Genomic DNA, 19233 nt, shown 5'->3' with positions numbered 1-19233 from the left:
GCTTGCGGTGAAGGCAGGGGGCGGGGCGGGGGGCGCTCCCCCAGGCCAGGTCCACTTGCTGTTCTAGGTCTCCGACAGCAGAGGGCACACGCAACCCGCTTAAAGCACAAAACCCGCCCACAGCCCCTGCCATCTAGGCTGCCTAGTCTTGAGGACCCTGAAATCTCCGTGTCCCTCTGCACATTTAATGCGGGAGGGTGTGTGTGGTGTGCTTCTTCCACTGGGCACTTGCTCCATAAAGATTTAACCACATGCACCCAGCACACAGCAGAAAGTCAACAAATACTCATCCCCGTACACCTGGTGGGCAACACTGCCAGCCCTTCCAGAGCTACGTGGATTGAAGGCTATGGTCTTACTGACGACTCATCGTAAGACAGAGTTGGGGGCTGGTGTGGGCGGGATGCACCATGGCCACAGTCCCTTCAAAACTCCCACTCCCTTTTGTTAAATGTTCAGGGGGTGCCTACCGGGTGCCAAGTCCTGTAGCTGCTCTCACAACTAATTTCATCAGATCCTCAGGGTCACTTCCTGAGACAGATGGTGTTACCTCTAAATGTTAGATAAGGACACAGGTCAGAGAGACTAGAAGCTGGTGTGAGGTCCCAGAGCTGACAGAGGCAGGGCCAGGGTAAGACTGGTCCTGTTGATTCCAAAGCTGGTGCTCTGACCGTTTCACTCCAGCCCCCAAGGCCTGGGCTTCCCTAGTCCCAAACCAGGGCGGGCAGGACCCCTGGAACGTCCTCCCTGGGGCCTCAGGAGCTCGACTGCCACACTCACCCACCCGAAGTTGTGTAGGAAGCACGGTTTCCAGATAGAAGAGCCGGGGCCGCCGTGTCCAACTTCTGGCCCCTAGGGAGTGGACTCCTCTCTTTGTGACTAACTAGATACACTGTACCATTTGCCAACTGCCCCAAGCCCAAAAGCCCCTGGACAACCCATTCGGGCCTCACTGCCCCTCAATCACTAGGAGGTGCTTGTGCCTACAGAGCCTCCACGCCTCGCTGCGCCTGCAAGGCACCTTCTGGAAGACGCCTGAAGCAAGGGCTAACTCCCGGCCCCCACCTCCCAGAGAAGGCCCTGCCATGCGGCTGACGGAGGTGGCCTAGCGATGCGTGGCCACTGGCTCTCTCTGGCCCAGCCCCACGTCTGGCCAAGCCAGGCAGCGGGATGCGCCTGTCTCAAGGGGAAATGGAAACTTCCTTCTTGCTGATTTAAGAAATCTGAGAGGTTCACAAGAAAATAAGCTGTTTTAAGTACTCATCAGATATAAGAACTGGAAAGGAGCCTAAGAGATCATGCAGCCCAGGCTTCTTGTTTGACAGATGGGGAAACAGAGGTGCAGAGAAGGAACCAGCTCTCCCCAGGGTCACGGAGAAAAGTCGGCAAGGGAGCCGGAGCTCAGACCCAAAGCTGAGCTCACAGGGCTCAGGTTATGCACGCCCCCATCTTTCTCTGTTGGGCTGTTTCTATCTCTCTCTCTCTCCATCTCTCTCTCTCTGACTCCCCACCCTCCATAAATATGGCATATGTTGCCCGGCACTGCTCTAAGCATTTTACAGATACTAACTCATTTAATCCTCATGGTAGCCTTACATAACAGATAGTTACTCTCAGCACTGAGGAAACCTGAGACTCAGAGGTTAACTAAACTCTCCAAAGGTCACCCTGCTTGCAGATCCCAGAACTAGGATTGAACACGCAGGCAGGCTGGCTCCAGAAACACTGTGCGGGGCTTCCTCTATGCCACGATGCTGCTGCGTGGTGCAGCCTGGGGAGGCTGAGGCTGATGGGTCACCGGCTGGACTTCCTCTCCTGGGGCTCCCCTGCAGGCGGGCCCCCACTTCCCAAGCTTCCCTGCAAGGTGGCGCCTGCAGGGGGCAGGGCTGTGGCCGGTCTGAAGAAACAGTCCCTGGGGAATGTCGACCGTTCAGCCCCGTGTGTCCTGCGGGGAAAGCCCAGATTGGGAGTGAGACGTTTCCAGCACCTGCTCGCCTTATAACGGGCTGCATCAGGAAACACATCGCCTCTGGGCTCAGTTTCCCCCTCTGGACGATAACGGGAGATCTCCAGGGTTATCTGCGGTCCTTTCCAGATCTGATAATTTAGAATTTTGACAGGAATGCAGCGTTTCTTGGCTGGAAAAAAAGTCTTAAGACTCCAAAAGCTTAATGGACAAGCCGCGCAGCATTATATGGGAAAAGGCTGTTACTTCAAAACAGAACTTTGGGAAGAACAAAGCACTGAGTGTACAGACTGAGTTTTCCCCTGAACCACAGGTGGGAGAGGACACGAATGTTTGTGGATGTGTCAGTTATGTGCTGGACACTTTGATTCTGTGTCTCATCCAAGGTTCCAACAAGATTCAGGGAGGCTGTGCATGTTTCCATTCCGCAGATGAGAACTGAGGTTCTGGTACATCAAGTGGCCGGCCCAGCTCCTCTGGGGCTGAGCTGGCTCCCCCTAGGCCCGCGAAGAGTCCTCAGCTCTGTACTTCAGTCTCGACTAAAACCCCGGGCAATGCAAATTCCTCAGAAGCTCAGCTGAAACTGCTGCGACCAGGTAGCTCAGGAGGCCATCTTTTGGACGGCGCAGTGTTCGTGCTCTGCTTTCTGTCGGTGACATTTCCTGGCTTCCATGACGTGGTCCATGCAGCTTCCTGTTCACCATTTCATCCACTCCGGAGGCTTCACCTAAGCCTAAGTGCTAAGATGCATCTTCTAAATCCACCCTACGCATCTCTAAAGAAGTCCAAGTTCACACGCCTGCTACTGAAGGTCCTCTGTAATCCGAGTCCGACCTTGGCTCCTGCATCACTCCTCACCTGGTGCCCAGCGCATCGGTAGATGAGGCCTGGCCAGGTGCTCCGTGTCAGGTACTACCCCAGGGCGTGAGGCCCCAGAGGTGTATGAGGTGAACAGGGTGTGAGCGGCGTGCTCAAGTTGCCAGGGGGCTACAGGCGTGTGTGGGGGGGTAGGGGGTGAAAGGCAAACAAATGTGACACACATGACCCGTGAGGGTGAAAACCACAGGGGCTCCAGGGGCACGGACGTGCAAGCTCTGGGACAGGCCTGGGGACCGAGGAAGACTTCTGAGGAAGTGGCGCTTGAGCAGAGAGCTGAAGGAGGTCACACGAATATTTAAAGTATTTGTAGCTGGGTGCTGGGGGGTGGGCACGTGGAATGTGAATGTGTGAATAAACAAATGGATGCATCAGCTTAGCTTTTCACAAGCCCCCAGTCAGACTGCAGCTTCTTAAGGACTGAACTTATGTTTTTACTTTTTTGGGTCCTTTCCAGCACATTAAAAAAAAAAACGCACTTAAAACATAGCTTCAACGGGGAGGATTCCTTCCATATTCCTTCATGAGGTAGAAGACATTTGTGGGAGGTGCGTCTGGAAACCCCAGGCACTGCGTGTGAACCAGATGATGGACGAGGGCTGGGAACAGGCGTCTGGCTCAATCCAGATCCCGCCCGCGATTCTACAATGCAGGGACTGAGGCCCCGTAAGGAGGCTTCTTTCCCTCCTCATTTCCTTTTGCACACTCCACATCAGTGCTGCGTGGCTTGAGCCCACGTCTCCCGGACCCCAGGGTGTTTGGTGGCACATGGTCCCCACATGAAGCAAAGCAGAGTCCTCTGCGGGTGGGGTACCCTCACGAACTCCTGCCCGTGGGTCCTCAGATGCCGTGACTGCAGGCTTGGCCCAGCCCCGGGCCTCAGGCAAGCGGCAAAGCCACAGCCTTGACCCCTCTGTGCAGGGAGCCCTGCCCAGGGGATCAAGCATTGGGTGTCTGTGCCCTGCAGTGCTGTGTCAGTACTGCACGTGGATCTGATGGCCAAGGTCCCGGAGCTACTGGGGGGCTGCATCCACCTCCTGTCCTTACACGACCCAGCCGTGTCCACGCTACTGTCCTTTGCTTCGGTTCCCACACCTTCGATTCACCAGTTATCCTTCTTATAGGGGGGGTCTGGTCTGAGGACACAGGACTCACCTGTTATTCACTGACTGGTCTGGCCAAGGCCTACGGAGGGCTATCCACGCTCCAGGCTGTACACGGGGCACTGCGCACCTCGCAGGACCACGAAGTGAATTGACCCTGTGAATCCGTGTGGCCCACTGAACTCCTGGGGCCTCAAAAGCAGGGCCTGTCCTCAGTCTTCACTGGCGCTGCCACCGTCAGCGCAGGACGTGAGGCACCGGGCATTCAGTAGTGGCTGGCGGGACGCTGAAGGCCTGGAGGCCAGGGCACAGGCCTGGGTCTCTGATTGTGCCCACAGGTGACAGCCAGGGGGGTGTCCACGCACCTGGGCCTTTGGCCGGAATCACTGGTGAGCCGGCCACACACGCACCTTGGGCACGGAGTCTCAGGGTCCCTTTTGCTGGTCTGGAGCTCAGCCCTACTGCCGGGTCCGTTCCCCAGACCCTGCCTGTTCCCACGGGGGCTTTCAAATGAGAACCTTGTTCCTTCATGCACCAGAGCTGCCCATCAAGCCCTGTGCCTGGATCCTCAGTTATCCCAAGTGTCACTTTCAAGACTCTACCTTATAAAGGGAAGGAGCAGAGGGCCACAGAGAGGCGCTCTACCTGCAACCAAATGCACGGAGCCACATGAAACTCTCAAAAGAACCAAGAGACGCAACTCATGATGACCACGGGGTCAGGTATTTCACTTTTTAAGCTACAGTGATTAAAATTGAATAACCACACAAACAGAAACCATGCTTTGGAGCTGAGGTGGGCGTTATGCTAGCCTCTGCCCCCTCCCTCCTTCTGAGGAGCCTTCTGGGAAGCCTCGGGGCCACGTGTTTCCAGAGCCACACAACACATTCATTTTCTTTGCCTGGAGCCCCCCTTCTGGGGGAGCAGCCTAAGGAAACCATCCTAAATTGGAAAAATAAAGCTATCGGTGCAAAAATGGTCACCAAAGCAGTGTTTTTCATCATGAAAAACTGGAAAAAACCCTAAGTGATCAATAATAGGGGAGCGGGCACATAAATCACAGTCTAGTCACACACGGGACGCTGTGCAGCCGCTTAAGATAAATCGTAAAAGCCTACAGCAGCATATGCTGGGGAGAGGCTCCACGCAGGAACACGAGACAAGACGGATGCAAAGCAGAACATGTCACGTGTGACTATATAGGAAGACACGGGGCACACAAGAACAAGTCCTACAGGGACTTGGCCACCGCAGTTGTAGCAGGATGGTGGAATTAGAGGCTGTTTCTTCCCTATTTTCCAAATATACTGAAATAAAATTAAGTTTCTTAATAATTTAGACATTCCCTATAAAACTAGAGTAACAAGTACTCTAGGAAGATGGAACAGGGTAGCTGCTGAAAAAGGGTCTGGCACATGGCCAGTTTCTAGCTCTTGATCTGAAGGAGCCCCATGAACAGATGGGCCTGGGATTCCTGAGAGTTTGATGCCAGCTGCTGTCTGGCGAGGTCAGGGGGGATATGCGGTCCTCACCCCCACCCAGCAGAACCCCGAGCCTTCTACGGCCTTAGCACCCATAGAAGGATCTGGTCTGAGGATTACTTGTGACCCGGTGGCCTCACCGCGAAGGCACGGCCCGCCTCAGCCCGCCCTGACCCGGTGGCCTCACCACGAAGGCACGGCCAGCCTCAGCCGCCCTGACCACGTCACCTCGGTGGCAACGTGCGTTCACGAGTCTCAGCTGACGTTGGGTCACAGCACTTGATGCACGAGGCTAAACGGGGGTCCCCACGGCCACAGCTGTCACCGGGCTCCCTCCCTCCGCGGGAGAGTCAGGTAATCGAGGTGTGGAGAACTTGTGCAACTTGCCGAGGGAGATGTAAGTCCATGGCAGCAACCGGAACTGAGTCCGGATCCAAAGGCTCTTTCAAAAACCTCTCTGGCCAGGAAACCCGAAATCCTGTCTCTGCAAGGGGACTGCAGCCCCTGCAGGTACCGAGCCCACAGCATTCTGGGCCCAGATCTTACGTTCAGAGGCTGGGAAACTAATGCCTCCTCTGCACCGGGCTTCACCCGCCAGTGCGCGCACGCACGCATGCACGCACACGTGCACACACACACTGTCTATGGAAAGCTGCACTGATTGACTGAAGCAGATTGGAAATACCTTTTCTCCTTGGGCTCCCTTTTCACCTCGTTCTCCATGGAGACCCTGGGGAAGAGGGGAAGATGAGTAACAGGACAGCCCCGTCCAGCTTCTCTGCGCTGAGTCTGAGGCCCGTGGGCAGCCTGCCTGCCTGGGGTGGCAGTGAAGGTCTGTCTCCCGTGCCGCCTCACTCCGCACAGCGGCCTGCACTCCCCCCTCAGGCCTGGGCAGCGATCTGGGTCCCCCGCTGCGTGAGACGTGAGCTCCCGGGGCTGGTCCCCCCGCCTGGATCATCGAGGTCCTCCCTGTTAAGACTTGAACCCACCCTGGTCCCTGCGCTCATCTGGTCAATCGCAGGAAGGTGGCCTTGGAGTCAGTCCCCACTGCCACCCAGAGCCTGTGATTCCGTCTGATCATGGAGTGGCGGAGCAGCCCAACACTGAACCTGAGACTCCGGGCCCCTTTAAGCCACATTCCTCCACCTCCCCCAGGGACAGGGCCGCTGCCCCACCCTCCATCCACCCCACCTTCCTCAGGAGCAACACCTAGAACCTGCACTAAGGATTCCCTCCCCTCTGTGAGCAGAAGCGATGGAAACGCCAGCCAAGGTGTTGGCTTCTCTGACCACACGATTCAAATTACAGTCCCTGCCCCGCCCGCCTACCGTCCATCCTCTTCACCAGGCTTCACTTTCCTCGAGCACTCAGCCCCACAGGACACATCTGTGGCCTCCCCCAAGCAGAATGCCAGCCCCATGAGGGCAGCGCCTCCTTTCCTTCAGTGCCGCACCCCACGGTCTGGAAAAGCAGCTGCCCCTTGATGTCCATAAACACTTGTTGAATAAGTGAGCCAAGGAATGGCTACATCAATCCCTTGGTTTGCACGAGAATCTTGCAGAAGTTCTACCTGAAGGCTACTGCCCCACATGACAGTGCAGAGATCAGAATGCACGTGTGTCTGCTCCTCTGAGATGTGTAGGGTGTGCGGTGAGATGCCGGGTCACAGCACCCCCACTGGTGGAAGCACGGCTGCTCCCGGGCAGGAATGCAGCTTGGGGCATGGCCCTGCTGGAGAGGCCTGAGTACATCCTGTGTTACTAGGTGAATGCCCTGTGTCCCCTCTCTCTCCTCTCCCTTCCTGGATGCTCTAAGGAAAGGATGTTAAAGGGGGCAGACTGCCAGGCCTGCTTGTGGATCCCAGGAGTAATACTTACATCTTTGGTGCCTGGGGAAGAGGCACAGGGCCAGAGCACAGGACGCCTTCCCGGAAGGCAGAGGGTCTGCGGACCACTCAGGCCTCTGGGGGCAGCTGGATATACAGGCCATTCTAATTCCAGCCAAATATTCTGGCCGGATACACAGAGGTCAGAGGTTTTGAATGCCCCTGAGGCAATGCAGGTTGCCTTGTTTGAAAACGACCATTAACACTGCTTCTTTCCTTTGGAGAGCATCTCAAATCTTTCTTAACAAGCACTAAAAACAAGGTTAGAGGCTCAAGGAGACACTTTGCTCACTATATACCGTATCTACTTGTCCATCGCTTTGTTCACGGGGCACTTGGTCACCAAACATCCCCTGTGTCTGGCACTGTTCTAGGGGCTGAAAATTTATAATAAAGACTCCACCCCTTTCTGGAGCGGCTGACTAGACAGATTGGTAAAAAATGGCTTCTTTAGGTCAAGTGTCAGAAATACCTGGGCTGCTGGGTAAAAATGCAGATTCCTGGGCTCCACACAAACCTGTTGCTTTAGCTGGGAATGGGGCCCTGGGAACGTGCATTTGAACATGATTGCTAAGAGATCCTTTAAGTACCATAACATGTAAGCATTTCTGGTCTAAGAAGAATCACCCATGCTTCACTGCCATGTCCTCCGTGTACAGATGTGGGATGGAGACCTGTCAGAGCCTGGGTCCCAGTCCCTGGCAGAGGCGACAGAGCCCCTTCCACACAGCTGCCTCTACTTACAGGAGCTCCGACAGGGCCGGGAGGTCCGGGAAGTCCAGGAGGTCCTTGGGGTCCCTGCAGAAGCGTGTTCACAAAAAAAGGTTTGGGAATGGCCAGAAGAGGCAGGAGCAGAGGTCACACTCCGTCGGTGACCACGTTCAGGGCCGAGAGGGCTGCTTCTCACCCACCACGTGCCACCGTGCCGCCCGCACAAGGTCTCCCCGGGAGACCCCTCTATCTCCGCTGCTCCCTGCCCCACGCAGAGCTCGTGCCACCCCTGCCTGGTGGAGCCAGGATTCACACGCAACTCTGCTTGACTTCGAGGAACAGGAAACAGTGTGCTGAGCCATCAGAAGTCCAGTGCGGCTGTCTCGTTTCCACGTGCCCCGCGGTCCACGGCCATGCCAGGATCTGGCCAGGACATGTGCACAGCTCTTGGTCACATGACTGATTCCCTCAGCGCATCGCTCATACTTCGCCGTGGGGCCAGCACAACCCAGACGTGTCCTGACAAAGCCCAACGGGAGTCTGCAGGGCCTGGAGACCCCTCTGCTGCCTGGACCATGGGTTGCTATGATTTCTAGGCTACCAACTGGGCAATATCTGTTAAAATCTATTAAAATTAAAATGTTCTTTTCCTCAGCCAAAGGTATCCCAATTTTTGTCATCTAGCCTACGGAAATAAAAATACAGTATACGTAAGAGAAACGTGTGCACGTGCACACATGTGTGTGCATTTACTGATTTTAGTGAAAAAGATGAAATCAGAAATAACCTTAAGGGCCACAAATAGAGGAAAAGTTATGTAAATTACGACACATCCATATGATGGAATAACATGCACTGATTAAGAGAATAGGTGGTGTCGATCCATACTGGTGTGGAAAGATAGGTCTCTTGTTAAAAAAGATAAACGGCAGAGTACGGTACGATTCATTTTCTGTAAGCCTTTAGAAACATCATGGATGTGTGGACATACACACATGAGCCCGGGTGTGGTGCATAAGCAGTGTAGGTAGGGAACCCATTTGGGCATCAGCTCTACACCTAAGGAAATGTTACCCAAAAAGTTCGTTTTGCATCAAGATCTGTACACCAGGAACAAGAGAGGAATAACTCAAAGCAACACTTACCCGCACGCCCACCTCTCCAGGCAGCCCCGGCTCTCCTGGCTCTCCCGGCTCCCCCTGCACACACAGAATAGCATGTGGTCACAACCCGGCGGACACAGGCCCAGGCACCCGAGGCATCTCTTCCTGGAACTAGAACGCGGCACGGAAACGATGTAACCACCGGTGAGCTGAGACCCAGCTCCCCCAGAGACTCTTTCTACAAGCAAAGGAGCTGATCTTCACTGCGGGTGTTCATCACCTCAGTCCCCATCCACTCCTGCTGCTGGTCCAACAAAACTCAGCTGAGACAGAACAGTGGAGCAAGCATAGTGGCTCGCCTGCCCATCAGGGGCCGCCAAGAACCCGAGCCGGTTTCCATTTGGGTCCTTGCTGGAGAAGAGGGCCCATTTGTCCTGGATCGGACTGACCCGCCTGAGTTGAGGTCACATTTTGCCTGGGGTCCTAGACTGTGTTCCAACTCAGAGGCTGCGGGTGCAGAGGTGGAGTCGGGGTGCCCCCCAGAGGGAGGCCGGCTGGCCATGCAGGCTGCTGCTGGGGTCTCACCGACTCCTTGAGCTGTGAACCGGGGACTTGGGAACCGAATCCCTCAGCTTGGACCTCGACTTGGTTCCAGGTCTAGGCATCGGACAAGACCTCCCATGCAGGACTGCCTGTCAGCTAAGTGAGAAAACAGCTTCCAGGGACACATAGGTGGCAGATGCCTGGTGGCAACGGCTGCTGCTGGTGATGTCATAACTATCAGGCTGGCCTCCAGGGACCTGGGAAGATCCTGGTACAAAGAAGCCCCAGCTCAGGCCTGGCCCTGGCAAAGGCCACCCCACTCGGGGACAGGGGACTCTGATCAGGAGGTCCCAAGCCCGGTGCTGCCCTGTGGGAACAGACGTACCTGCATGCCTTTGCTGCCGTCTCTCCCAGGGGGACCCGGCAGGCCCAGGGAACCCTAGGACGAGAGAAAGAGAACAGCAATTAGGACAGGGTGAGGACAGCACTGGAGACAGGCTCTCAGGATGCTGGTGCAGCCGAGAAAGTGCCAGACAGGACCTGTGGCCAGGACACCACGACTCAGAGGGCAATTCCCAGACCTGCAGCCAGGGCGCCTCCTGGGAGAGGGTGAGAAATGCAGATTCTCAGGCTTCACTGGAGGCCTATTGTATCAGGGCCCATGTTTTAACAAGATCCCCCAGGGGGTACATATGCACCTGACAGCGGGAGTGAGACGCCCCTGCCCCGCCCTCCCCTAACTCGCCGTGTGGCTGACCCCCCTCCAGGACCGGAGTCACACGTGTCAGCACAGCACCAGGCCGGAGCAGGGTTCTTGACCTGGGCCCCATCAGCACTGGGCTGATAATTCTTTGTTTGGGGGTGGGGAGGCTGTCCTGGGTGTTGCAGGATGTCCTGCAGCATCCTGAGATGCCAGTAGCACTCCCCAGGTGTGACAACCCAAAATGCCTCCAGGGATCGCCAAACGTCCCCTGGGAGGTAAAACTCACACCAGTTGAGGACCACTGGGCTAGACCAGGTATTGAAAATGTTTCCTAAGCTGGGGCGAACTCCATTCTGATGAACGGTGCAGAAGCATGGGACGGGCACGCTCATGGAGCAGCTGTGGGGACCTGCTCGACCCCCCCAACCATGCCTCCTAGAGATGGACGGGGGACAACTCAAAAACAGGGAAATCCAGGAGCCCTCTGCTCCTGTCCAGCTCCCACACCACCTGATTCAAATCAAAGGATTCCGCCAAGACCTTCACCCCAGCTGCCCCCTCCCCATCAATTTTCCGTGGGACACGGAGCAAGTCAGTGCCTCTTTCTGGGCTTTTCCATCTGTGAAATGACGATGCTGGACATTCAATGAATGACTGAACTGATGAACCTATAAGTATATTTAGAAAACACTAAGGGCTGGACCCTGTAGGATGTCTTCATATACTGTGTTATTTAGTACTCGTAATAAGCCCTCGAGACAGGTCTTATTTTCTGAAAGACACACCACACATTATACATTTCTAGTTTTTATCTATAAATTAAGATGCAACCGTGTATGTCTGTACACACACACACACACACACACACACACACACTTTTAAAACTTCTACAAAGTGCCTTCCATGGTCTCAACATTCTAAGTTGTTGTGATATTGGAGAGAAAAACAGACGGAGAGACATCTCTGGCCCAGCTCTGCACCCTTCTAGCTGCGAGACCCCGAAGGCAGCCACTCTGAAAGGTTGTGTGGCGCTCGCCCCTCGTCCAAGTGTGGAGGGTGACACCAGCAGGGTCGCTGGGAGGATGAGGGGGTGCTGGGGCAGTAAAGCACACCCCTGCTGGGGGGACACCTCTACCCCCGGCACGCTGTCATCGCGGCCACATGAGGTGCCCTCTCCTGCTGTCACCCAGCAATTTAACGGTGCCCACAGGGCGCCTGTGCTCTCACGAAACACTGATCTGCTGGGAAGTGGTGTCTGGTTCTTAAGCTCGGGGCCAGGAGGGTCTAGTCCTGGAGACTAAGGAGATCAGTTAACGTGAGTGGAACCTTCCAGAGGGGACGTCGCAGGCAAGGTAGCCTGGGGGGCGGGACTTCAGGGACTCGGCAGGCTGAATGCAACCCTCGTGCTCCTGCAACCGTCCCTTAGAGAAGGGTGGGCCAGTTTGGACAAATTACTTGATCTCAGAATCTCGGTCTCACTTTCTATAAAAAAGGAAACAACTACAGACACTGTGGAGCTTGCATAAGTATGAAGTGTCTCTGCGGGGGTTCATGTAACATTTCCAAAGCTGGTCTGCACGATACCTGTTTGATTTGTAGTTAATGTGTGACAGGGTGGGGGGAAGACTGCCAAGTCCTTGGGTCAAATAAGCTTGTGAACTACAGTTAAATACAGTTAAACAGGGTCCTTCACGGCAGGTTGTCTTGAAGCCTTAAACTTGCTCTGCGGATGGCGGTTCTGCACAGCGTCCTTGCCCGCCTGACCTGCCCCTGGGGCACGTGCGGGGACCCTGCACCTCCTCAGGGGCAAAACCGAGTCCTTCACCCACGTGCGTCCAGGGGACCAGGCTGCCATCAGCAGGGGTTCAAAAGTGTTAAAAGGGAGTTAGTTATTGAGTAAGAAGAAGAAAGACGAAGGCAGTCTCTGATTGGCAAGCCTCGTACTTAGGTGGGATTTCCGAAGCGGAGAGACTTTCTCGTTGGTCTTAGGGAACGTCTGACTCTCCCTGGCTGGACACAAAGGCAGGCGAACAGTCTGGGTATTTTCACACGAGGAAGGATTGTTCAACATCAAGGGCCCAGGGTGTTCTGCGGTGGCCACTTCCTCAGGACAAGTGGCAGTCGATGGGGTGCTTTCTGGGGTCCAACTGTCCCTGTAAGGGCAGGGCAGCTGTGGCCGGAGACTTCTCAGCCTCTATTTCCACACCCACACAACAGGGGTGAATTCCCTGCCTGCCTGCCCCTCTATCTGACTATTTTGAAACTCAAGCGAGGTTGAAAGAGGCAACCAGTACAGACACAAGTGATTTCTGCAATACAGAGTGACAACCAGACACCAACTAGCATCGCTATCGTTAGCGCTAACGGCAGAACCAGCAGGAAAATTAACGGTAGACTAAAGAAAACGTTAAGGGGATATTACAGACGTGCTGCTGGCGGCCAGTCTTCGCTACACGTTCACGACCTGCCAGGTTCTGAGCTGTTTACCCTCATCAGTGCACTCGACCCGTCCTCACAACAATTCCACAGGGAGATGCAACTGCTACCTACGTTTCAGAGTTTACGACATGGAAACGCAGGGACTCAGTACTCTGCGAAGTTACAGCGTGTGTAGCGGGAGATCAGACTTGGGGCCCCAGAGTCGGCCTCGTCGTCTGCACAGCACTTGGCACTTACACGCACGGCCCTGCTTGGATGCTCGGTCACCCTGTGGGTTACGTGTTCCATGCTGTCTTCACGTGCAGCCCATGAGCACAGAGGAACCCTGACTTTCTGGTGGCTACCCAGAAGTTCCATGGCCTGGTGAGGCAGCTTGGGGTGGCTGAGGCCTGGGCACGCAGCCTTGCCCTCCCTCCGCAGAGATCGAGGTCAGCCCCACTCAGCCTCAACCAGCCGTCCTTCCCTGGGAAAGCATCAGAGTGTCCCCAAAGGCCTCGCAGGAGGCAGGAGCTCTGCCTCAAGCCAGGATGCCGGGGGTCAGGGACAGGGTGGGCTCAGCTCCCCAGATGCCCCGTCTCCAAGGCCATGTTTTATCTCCGGCCCCATCCTGCTCGGATCTTAGCAAAAGGCTGTGTGCTTCCAAAGGCAGGGGGCAGCCTACCGAACCCTGCTTCCTTACAACATTAGGGATAAATGCAACACTTTCCAAAAGGAGACGCTCCCCACAGCGCACCCCTCTAGGGTCAGCCCTCTTGGGGTGACGCGGTGCGAAGCTTGCCCCAGGGGTGGGTTACCCAGTCCTTGAAGGGCCAGCCCGTCTTCTGGCTGCTGCAGGTGGGAGGTCCCGCAGCTGCAGGCAGGGAAGGGAGGTCTAGATGGGCTCCTGCCTCAGGAATACAGCGGGGAGAGCAGCACAGCACGGCGTTTCCAGGACCATCTAATAGAGGAAGCCAGGGAGAAGACCAGAGACAACGCCAGAGGGAACTCCAGAGAGTTCTGGAACCTCCCCTGTGCCCACAGTTGTCAAACGCCCAGCTCTGTTGGCACTTTCCAGTAGATGCCCAACAAGTATCTGTGTGAGTCCGTCTCATCACAAGACAAGAACTCCACGAGACGGGAACCAGGGCTCCGTCACCTCCGCGTGAGCCGCGCCCACGTGGCCCCAGGCCCCACAAGTGTTCCCTGCGCTTTAACTCCTTCCCCAGAGCCCTGTGGAAGTGAGCCCTGCGGGTACAAAACCCGCAGGGACAAAGGGAACAGCAAGCTGTTATAGGAAAACAACAGTCTCAAGAGCCAGTCAGCTGCAGCTTCAAATCCCGCTGTCCCTCAGTACCAACGGCCCGGGTCAAGTTAGCGGCACACCGTGAGTCTCAGTTTACATCTGTGAGGAGGCATCATAAACGTCCTGCAGGATGTGTGCTTCCCAAGGACGGGGACAGCTGGGCAAGCTGGCTTTAGAGCACTGGTAGGCAAAGAAACAGCCTCTTTAGACATGAATATTTTCTTTGTCTGAGAAGGTAATATCTTTTTTTTTTTTTTTAATCTTCGAATCGTGGTTAGGATAACCAAGCTGGCACTGCAAACAGACACATTCTGAGAAATTTCCACTTTCAAGTCATGATGAGATCCAGGCATTTCATTAAATGGGTTCCTGCCCTTGAAAACTGTGTCCCCGAGGATAAGTCAACATGACCCGCATATTTCATGTTTCAGGGCCACCTAATCTTAACGTCACAGACCACCATGCTCCCGTGACACGCTCTCCAAAGTCCTCCACCTGGACTCAGCTGCCTGCAGATGTTCTGAAGACAGAGTTACAGCCCTAAGCTGTCCGCTGATATCCCATCAGGAAAGTCATGCTACCACTCTGAACCTCAGTTTCATCATTCCTAAGATAGAGGTTCATGCTTCCAGATGAGAAAATGAGTGTGGATATAATTGGTAGACTATAAAATATTATTAAAATGCCAGTTGTTTATATTCTGTTGAGAACTAAGAACTCTTTCGCAAGCCCATAAGGTGGGTCAAAGAAAGGAGTGGGGAACAGACTGGAGGTGGCCCTGGAACTGGAAAGGTCGGGCACAGGGAGATCTTCAAAGGGAATATATGCAGCTCAGGATCCACAGTGAAGTACAAAGAGCAGGAAAGCGGAGGGAGGGAGGGAGGGAGGGAGGGAGGGAGGAAGGAAGAAAAGGAAGGAAGGGAGGAAAGAAAGGAGGGAGGGAGGGAGGGAGAGAGGAAGGAGAAAAAGGAAGGAAGGGAGGAAAGAAAGGAGGGAGGGAGGGAGGGAGGGAAGAAAGAGAAAGAGAAAGATGAGAGAGAGGGGGAGGAGACGGGAGGGGAGGGGAGGAGGGGACCAGACTGGCGAGCAGGGTCTGGATTCATATGAAGCCTCTGCTGCCCGTTAGCTGAGCAGAACAAGTGACTTCCCCTCCTGCTCTCAGCTTCGTCGTCCACAAACAGGGTGACGCAAGGAGTAATAGTACCTCTGGCACAAGGTGGTCTGTAAGATGCCTTGAGACAATGCTTTGGAAAATGCTCTGTACACAGGGAAATGTGAAAGAAGCATCAAGTTCTGTTATTTGGAGTAAACTGTCTGGAACCTCTGTTCTTCACCTGTGAAAAGGAAGTCACTCAGCTTAAGAAGATGACCATATACATACATACAGTGGAATACTACTCAGCCATAAAAAATAACAAAATAATGCCATTTGCAGCAATGTGGATGCAGCTAGAGATTATCGTACTAAGTGAAGTAAGTCAGAAAGAGAAAGACAATACCACGTGACATCCATGCGGAATCTAAACTACGGCACAAATGAACCTATCTATGAAACAGAAACAGACTCACAGACCTAGAGAACAGACTGGTGTTTACCAAAGCGGGGGGGAGGGATGGAGTGGGAGTTTGAGGTTAGCAGACCCAAACTGTTACATACAGAATAGACAAACAACAAGGTCCTACTGTATAGCACAGTACAGGGAACTATGTTCGATATCCTGGGATAAACCATAATGGAAAAGAACATAAAAAAGAATGTATGTATGTATATAACTAAGTCCCTTTGCTGTACAGCAGAAATTAACACAACACTGTAAATAAACTACACTTCAATAAAATTTTTTTTAAATAAACAAAATACACTTTGTTTCATCTTTACGATATGTCACAGTCATTATGGAATTGCATTAATAAAATCTGGGTGAAAAACTTAAAAAAAAGAAAATGACCATAGATAATGCATGTGAAATCCATCACAGATGATGACCAGGGCTCGGGGAAGAGAGGCTTTCCCCCAGCTCACACGCGCAGCTGTGACTCAAAATCGGGGGGGCCCTGATTCCAAGCCAAGGCGCTGACCTCTCTTCTGGCCACCCCCTCATGCACACACACACTGCCTCAGTAATCTCACTGGGAGCCCCTGGTGGGTAACACGTGGCAGGAAATTATCCACCCATATGCCCACTTGTCAGAACCAGAGCTCTAGGGATTACCTGGTTACTTCACTGGGCAAAACAGACAAGAGAGGACAGATACTTCCCCTGTTCTTTCGATTAATTAAATATCAGAGCTTTCCCCCGAAATACTGAGAAAGACCCTGCTTCGCTGCTACAGGTGCCATGTTAGTGCCCCTCTCCTTCCACCGGCAGAGCCGCAGCAGGCCCTAGGGTGGGGGCTGATGAGTCCTCTGGGCAGTGGTCCTCCAGGTGTGGTTCCCGAGCCAGGAGGGTCAGCATCACCTGTGCCTTGTCAGGAGGGCAGATTCTCTGGCCTCACCGCAGCCCCACTGAGTCAGACAGACCGGGAGCGGGGCCTGGCATGGTGGTTTAACAAGCCCTCAAGGGGGTTTGGGCACCTGGTCAAGTTTGAGAACCACTTCTCTGTGGCGTCAGAATGCATGAGCTCACTTCCTGGCTTGGCCACACGGACAGAGAAAGTCACTTGCACCTGGTCACATGGTTAATAGGCCTGTACAATAAGGACAACCATCTCTACCCCCAAACTGAGCAGCTTGTGTGTGAGTCCCGGCAGACAGTAGTAGTTGTAAATATGTGGGACCGTTATTGTTCTCAGATGCTCTGCAAATTATTTCGGATGAACTGAAGAAAGGAAAAGACACCTTACACCTCTACGGCAGCCCACCTGGAACACGCTTTCTAATAACACTCCCCAGGCTCCCTGAGGCTTTGGGAGTTACAGAAGTCCTCCCTGGGGGAGGCAGGGAACACTGACATTTCCCAGCTGTCAGCCGGCCCTGGGGATAAGACCAGAGGACGCAGAAGATGTCACTTGGTGTAAAAGGTGGAAAACTACGCTGGTATCACGGTAATTATACTTAACAGTTATGAGCACTTTTTACAAATGTTAAGTCATTTACTTTCATTAGTTCATTTCATCCTCGTTGTAACCCTCTGAGGCCAGTAGAATTATAGTCGCCAATTTATAGGTGAGGTAAAGCACGGGTTGCAGGGGTTGAGTAACTGACTTGCCCAGTGTCTACAGCTGCTAAGTGGCCGAGCTGGGATCTGAGTCCAGCCGGTCGGTGTCTAGGGTGCATGCCCTTGGCCTCCCCTGCCCTCCCAGCCCAGCTGCCTAGCAGTCCAGCATTTACCCTCCCATAAATGCTCTCCCCTCCTGTATGAAGCCCTTGGCCCTGTGGCTGGGCCATGAAACTCGCCAAGAGCCTGAGTGTCAGACGGGGCTGGAAAAAGTGCAGACTTTCCTATTCCAGCTCTGCCTGGGGCCGTGAAAACCCCTGAACTCAAAACTTCCCCGACGTGTCCTTCAGCACCACGGACAGGGTCTGCGGCATCTTTATTCTAACTCCCAGCATTTTGCCCCAACCTACAAGGCTATTTGAGGGCACATAGGCAGCTGAACCTATTTTCCCCTAAACCCTTTAATTATGATAAAAATAGAAGGCACTCGACCACAGTTATCCAAGTCGATAACCATGAATAAAGCACATTAAGGCACAGGCTAAGAATAGGAGTCGGGGGCACGGATTAAGCCAGCTGTGAAAAAAGAGGATGAGACCCAGAGCTGGCGGCAAACGGCATAAATTCATTTTAGAGGTTTCACACATACAAGCACACACATACCATTTATACTTCATGGCTCAGGGGCTCTATGATGTAGTCAGCGCATAAAATAAGTCGATTCCTACAAGGTACATGGGTTTTGAGGGTCAAGAATTCTCCGATAAAAGCATCCTTTTTGGGGGAGGGCAGGGAACCGGCATTGGCCAGTGCAGTGGTTAGGAATGGGGGTGTAGGGTCGGACAGACACAACCTCAGCCCCTCACCCACCACTCTGTGCCCTTGGGCATATGCTCCAGACTCCTTCAAGGAGCTGCAGGAGGCTGACACGCATAAAGTGAACAGCTGGCAGATATCAAGTGGTCAATAAAAGGCTGATGTCATGATTCTTTCCACCACAAGGCATCTTCTTTGAGACAAAGCCACTCGACTGTTGCGGACAAAATCACCGAGTGCTGGCCACTGAATTCTCCATGGCTGCCAGTGTTAGCGCCCCACCCATCCCCTCGGACAGAATCTGCGAAGTAAGCGTGCCCATCATCCCCTGCAACGGCACACGTCCCACCTCCACCAGAACCCCGTGCTATGCAGAAGCACCTCGCGCTGAGAGCGCTTCTTGGCCAGTGCTCTGGAAAGGAGGCACTGGGAAGAAAAGCTGTATGTAGCAGACCCCGCGCTTCACTCCCCACCCACCTGGACAGCCCATCACCTCCACGAAATCCTCTCATCTCGCAATTTCAAGTACAGCCTGCCGTTGAAAGACACCAAAGAAAGAACTGACTCGGGTGGGAGGGACTCAGTCTTTCACACTGTGGATAGCACAAGGTGTGTCTGTCACGTTGAGATCAGAGAAACGTCACTGTGAGAGCAGGTCTGACTGTCCCATGAAGTGGGACATGCACTGCGCCGCTGCTTCACAGGAAGGGCTCTCAGCCAGCTCAGACCTCAGGCCGCGGGCTGGTCAGGACCATGTGAGCGGCAGCGGCACTGCCACCCACCTCTCTGCCCTACGAGCTCTGCAGTGGCGCAGGTATTTTTCTAGACACTCTTCACTCTCCACCCCTCCACCCGCCTTGACTCTCAGTGCAGACGGCTGGATTAATCCTACTCCAAAGTTCACGTCCATCCTTCTGCTGTCCTTCTCCAGCCCTCCAGCACAGGACTAGACCTAAATTGGGTAGGCGTTACACTTTTGAACAAACCAGAGCTCACTATAAACTACTTCGTCCTCTCCCTATAGCTTCTACGGTGAAAACATCGATGTGTAGGAGCATCTTCCTAAGTCTCAGCGCCCTTTTCCATGAAATGATGATGGTGATACCCTCCACCTGCCCTCACTGGGAGGTCTGAGTAAGACAATGACTGTGGAACCACCTGGCTCCG

At 54.0% G+C, this 19233-nt stretch overlaps 1 protein-coding gene across 1 annotated transcript in view; it reads right to left on the bottom strand.

Annotated features, from left to right (window-relative positions):
* COL22A1 (collagen type XXII alpha 1 chain) overlaps nucleotides 1-19233 on the bottom strand; it is a gene marked incomplete at its 5' end in the record, with an annotated part of 239043 nt that overhangs the window by 140152 nt on the left and 79658 nt on the right. Inside the window, 4 exons of the mRNA XM_082674806.1 lie at nucleotides 6112-6156; nucleotides 8056-8109; nucleotides 9168-9221; nucleotides 10054-10107. Coding sequence (XP_082530932.1) covers nucleotides 6112-6156; nucleotides 8056-8109; nucleotides 9168-9221; nucleotides 10054-10107 — 207 coding nt within the window. The remainder of the gene's footprint in view (nucleotides 1-6111; nucleotides 6157-8055; nucleotides 8110-9167; nucleotides 9222-10053; nucleotides 10108-19233) is intronic.

Source organism: Grampus griseus (genome assembly GCF_964374135.1).
Source record: "Grampus griseus genome assembly, chromosome: 17".
Lineage (NCBI taxonomy): Eukaryota > Metazoa > Chordata > Mammalia > Artiodactyla > Delphinidae > Grampus > Grampus griseus.
This window is presented reverse-complemented; position numbering and strand designations above follow the sequence as displayed.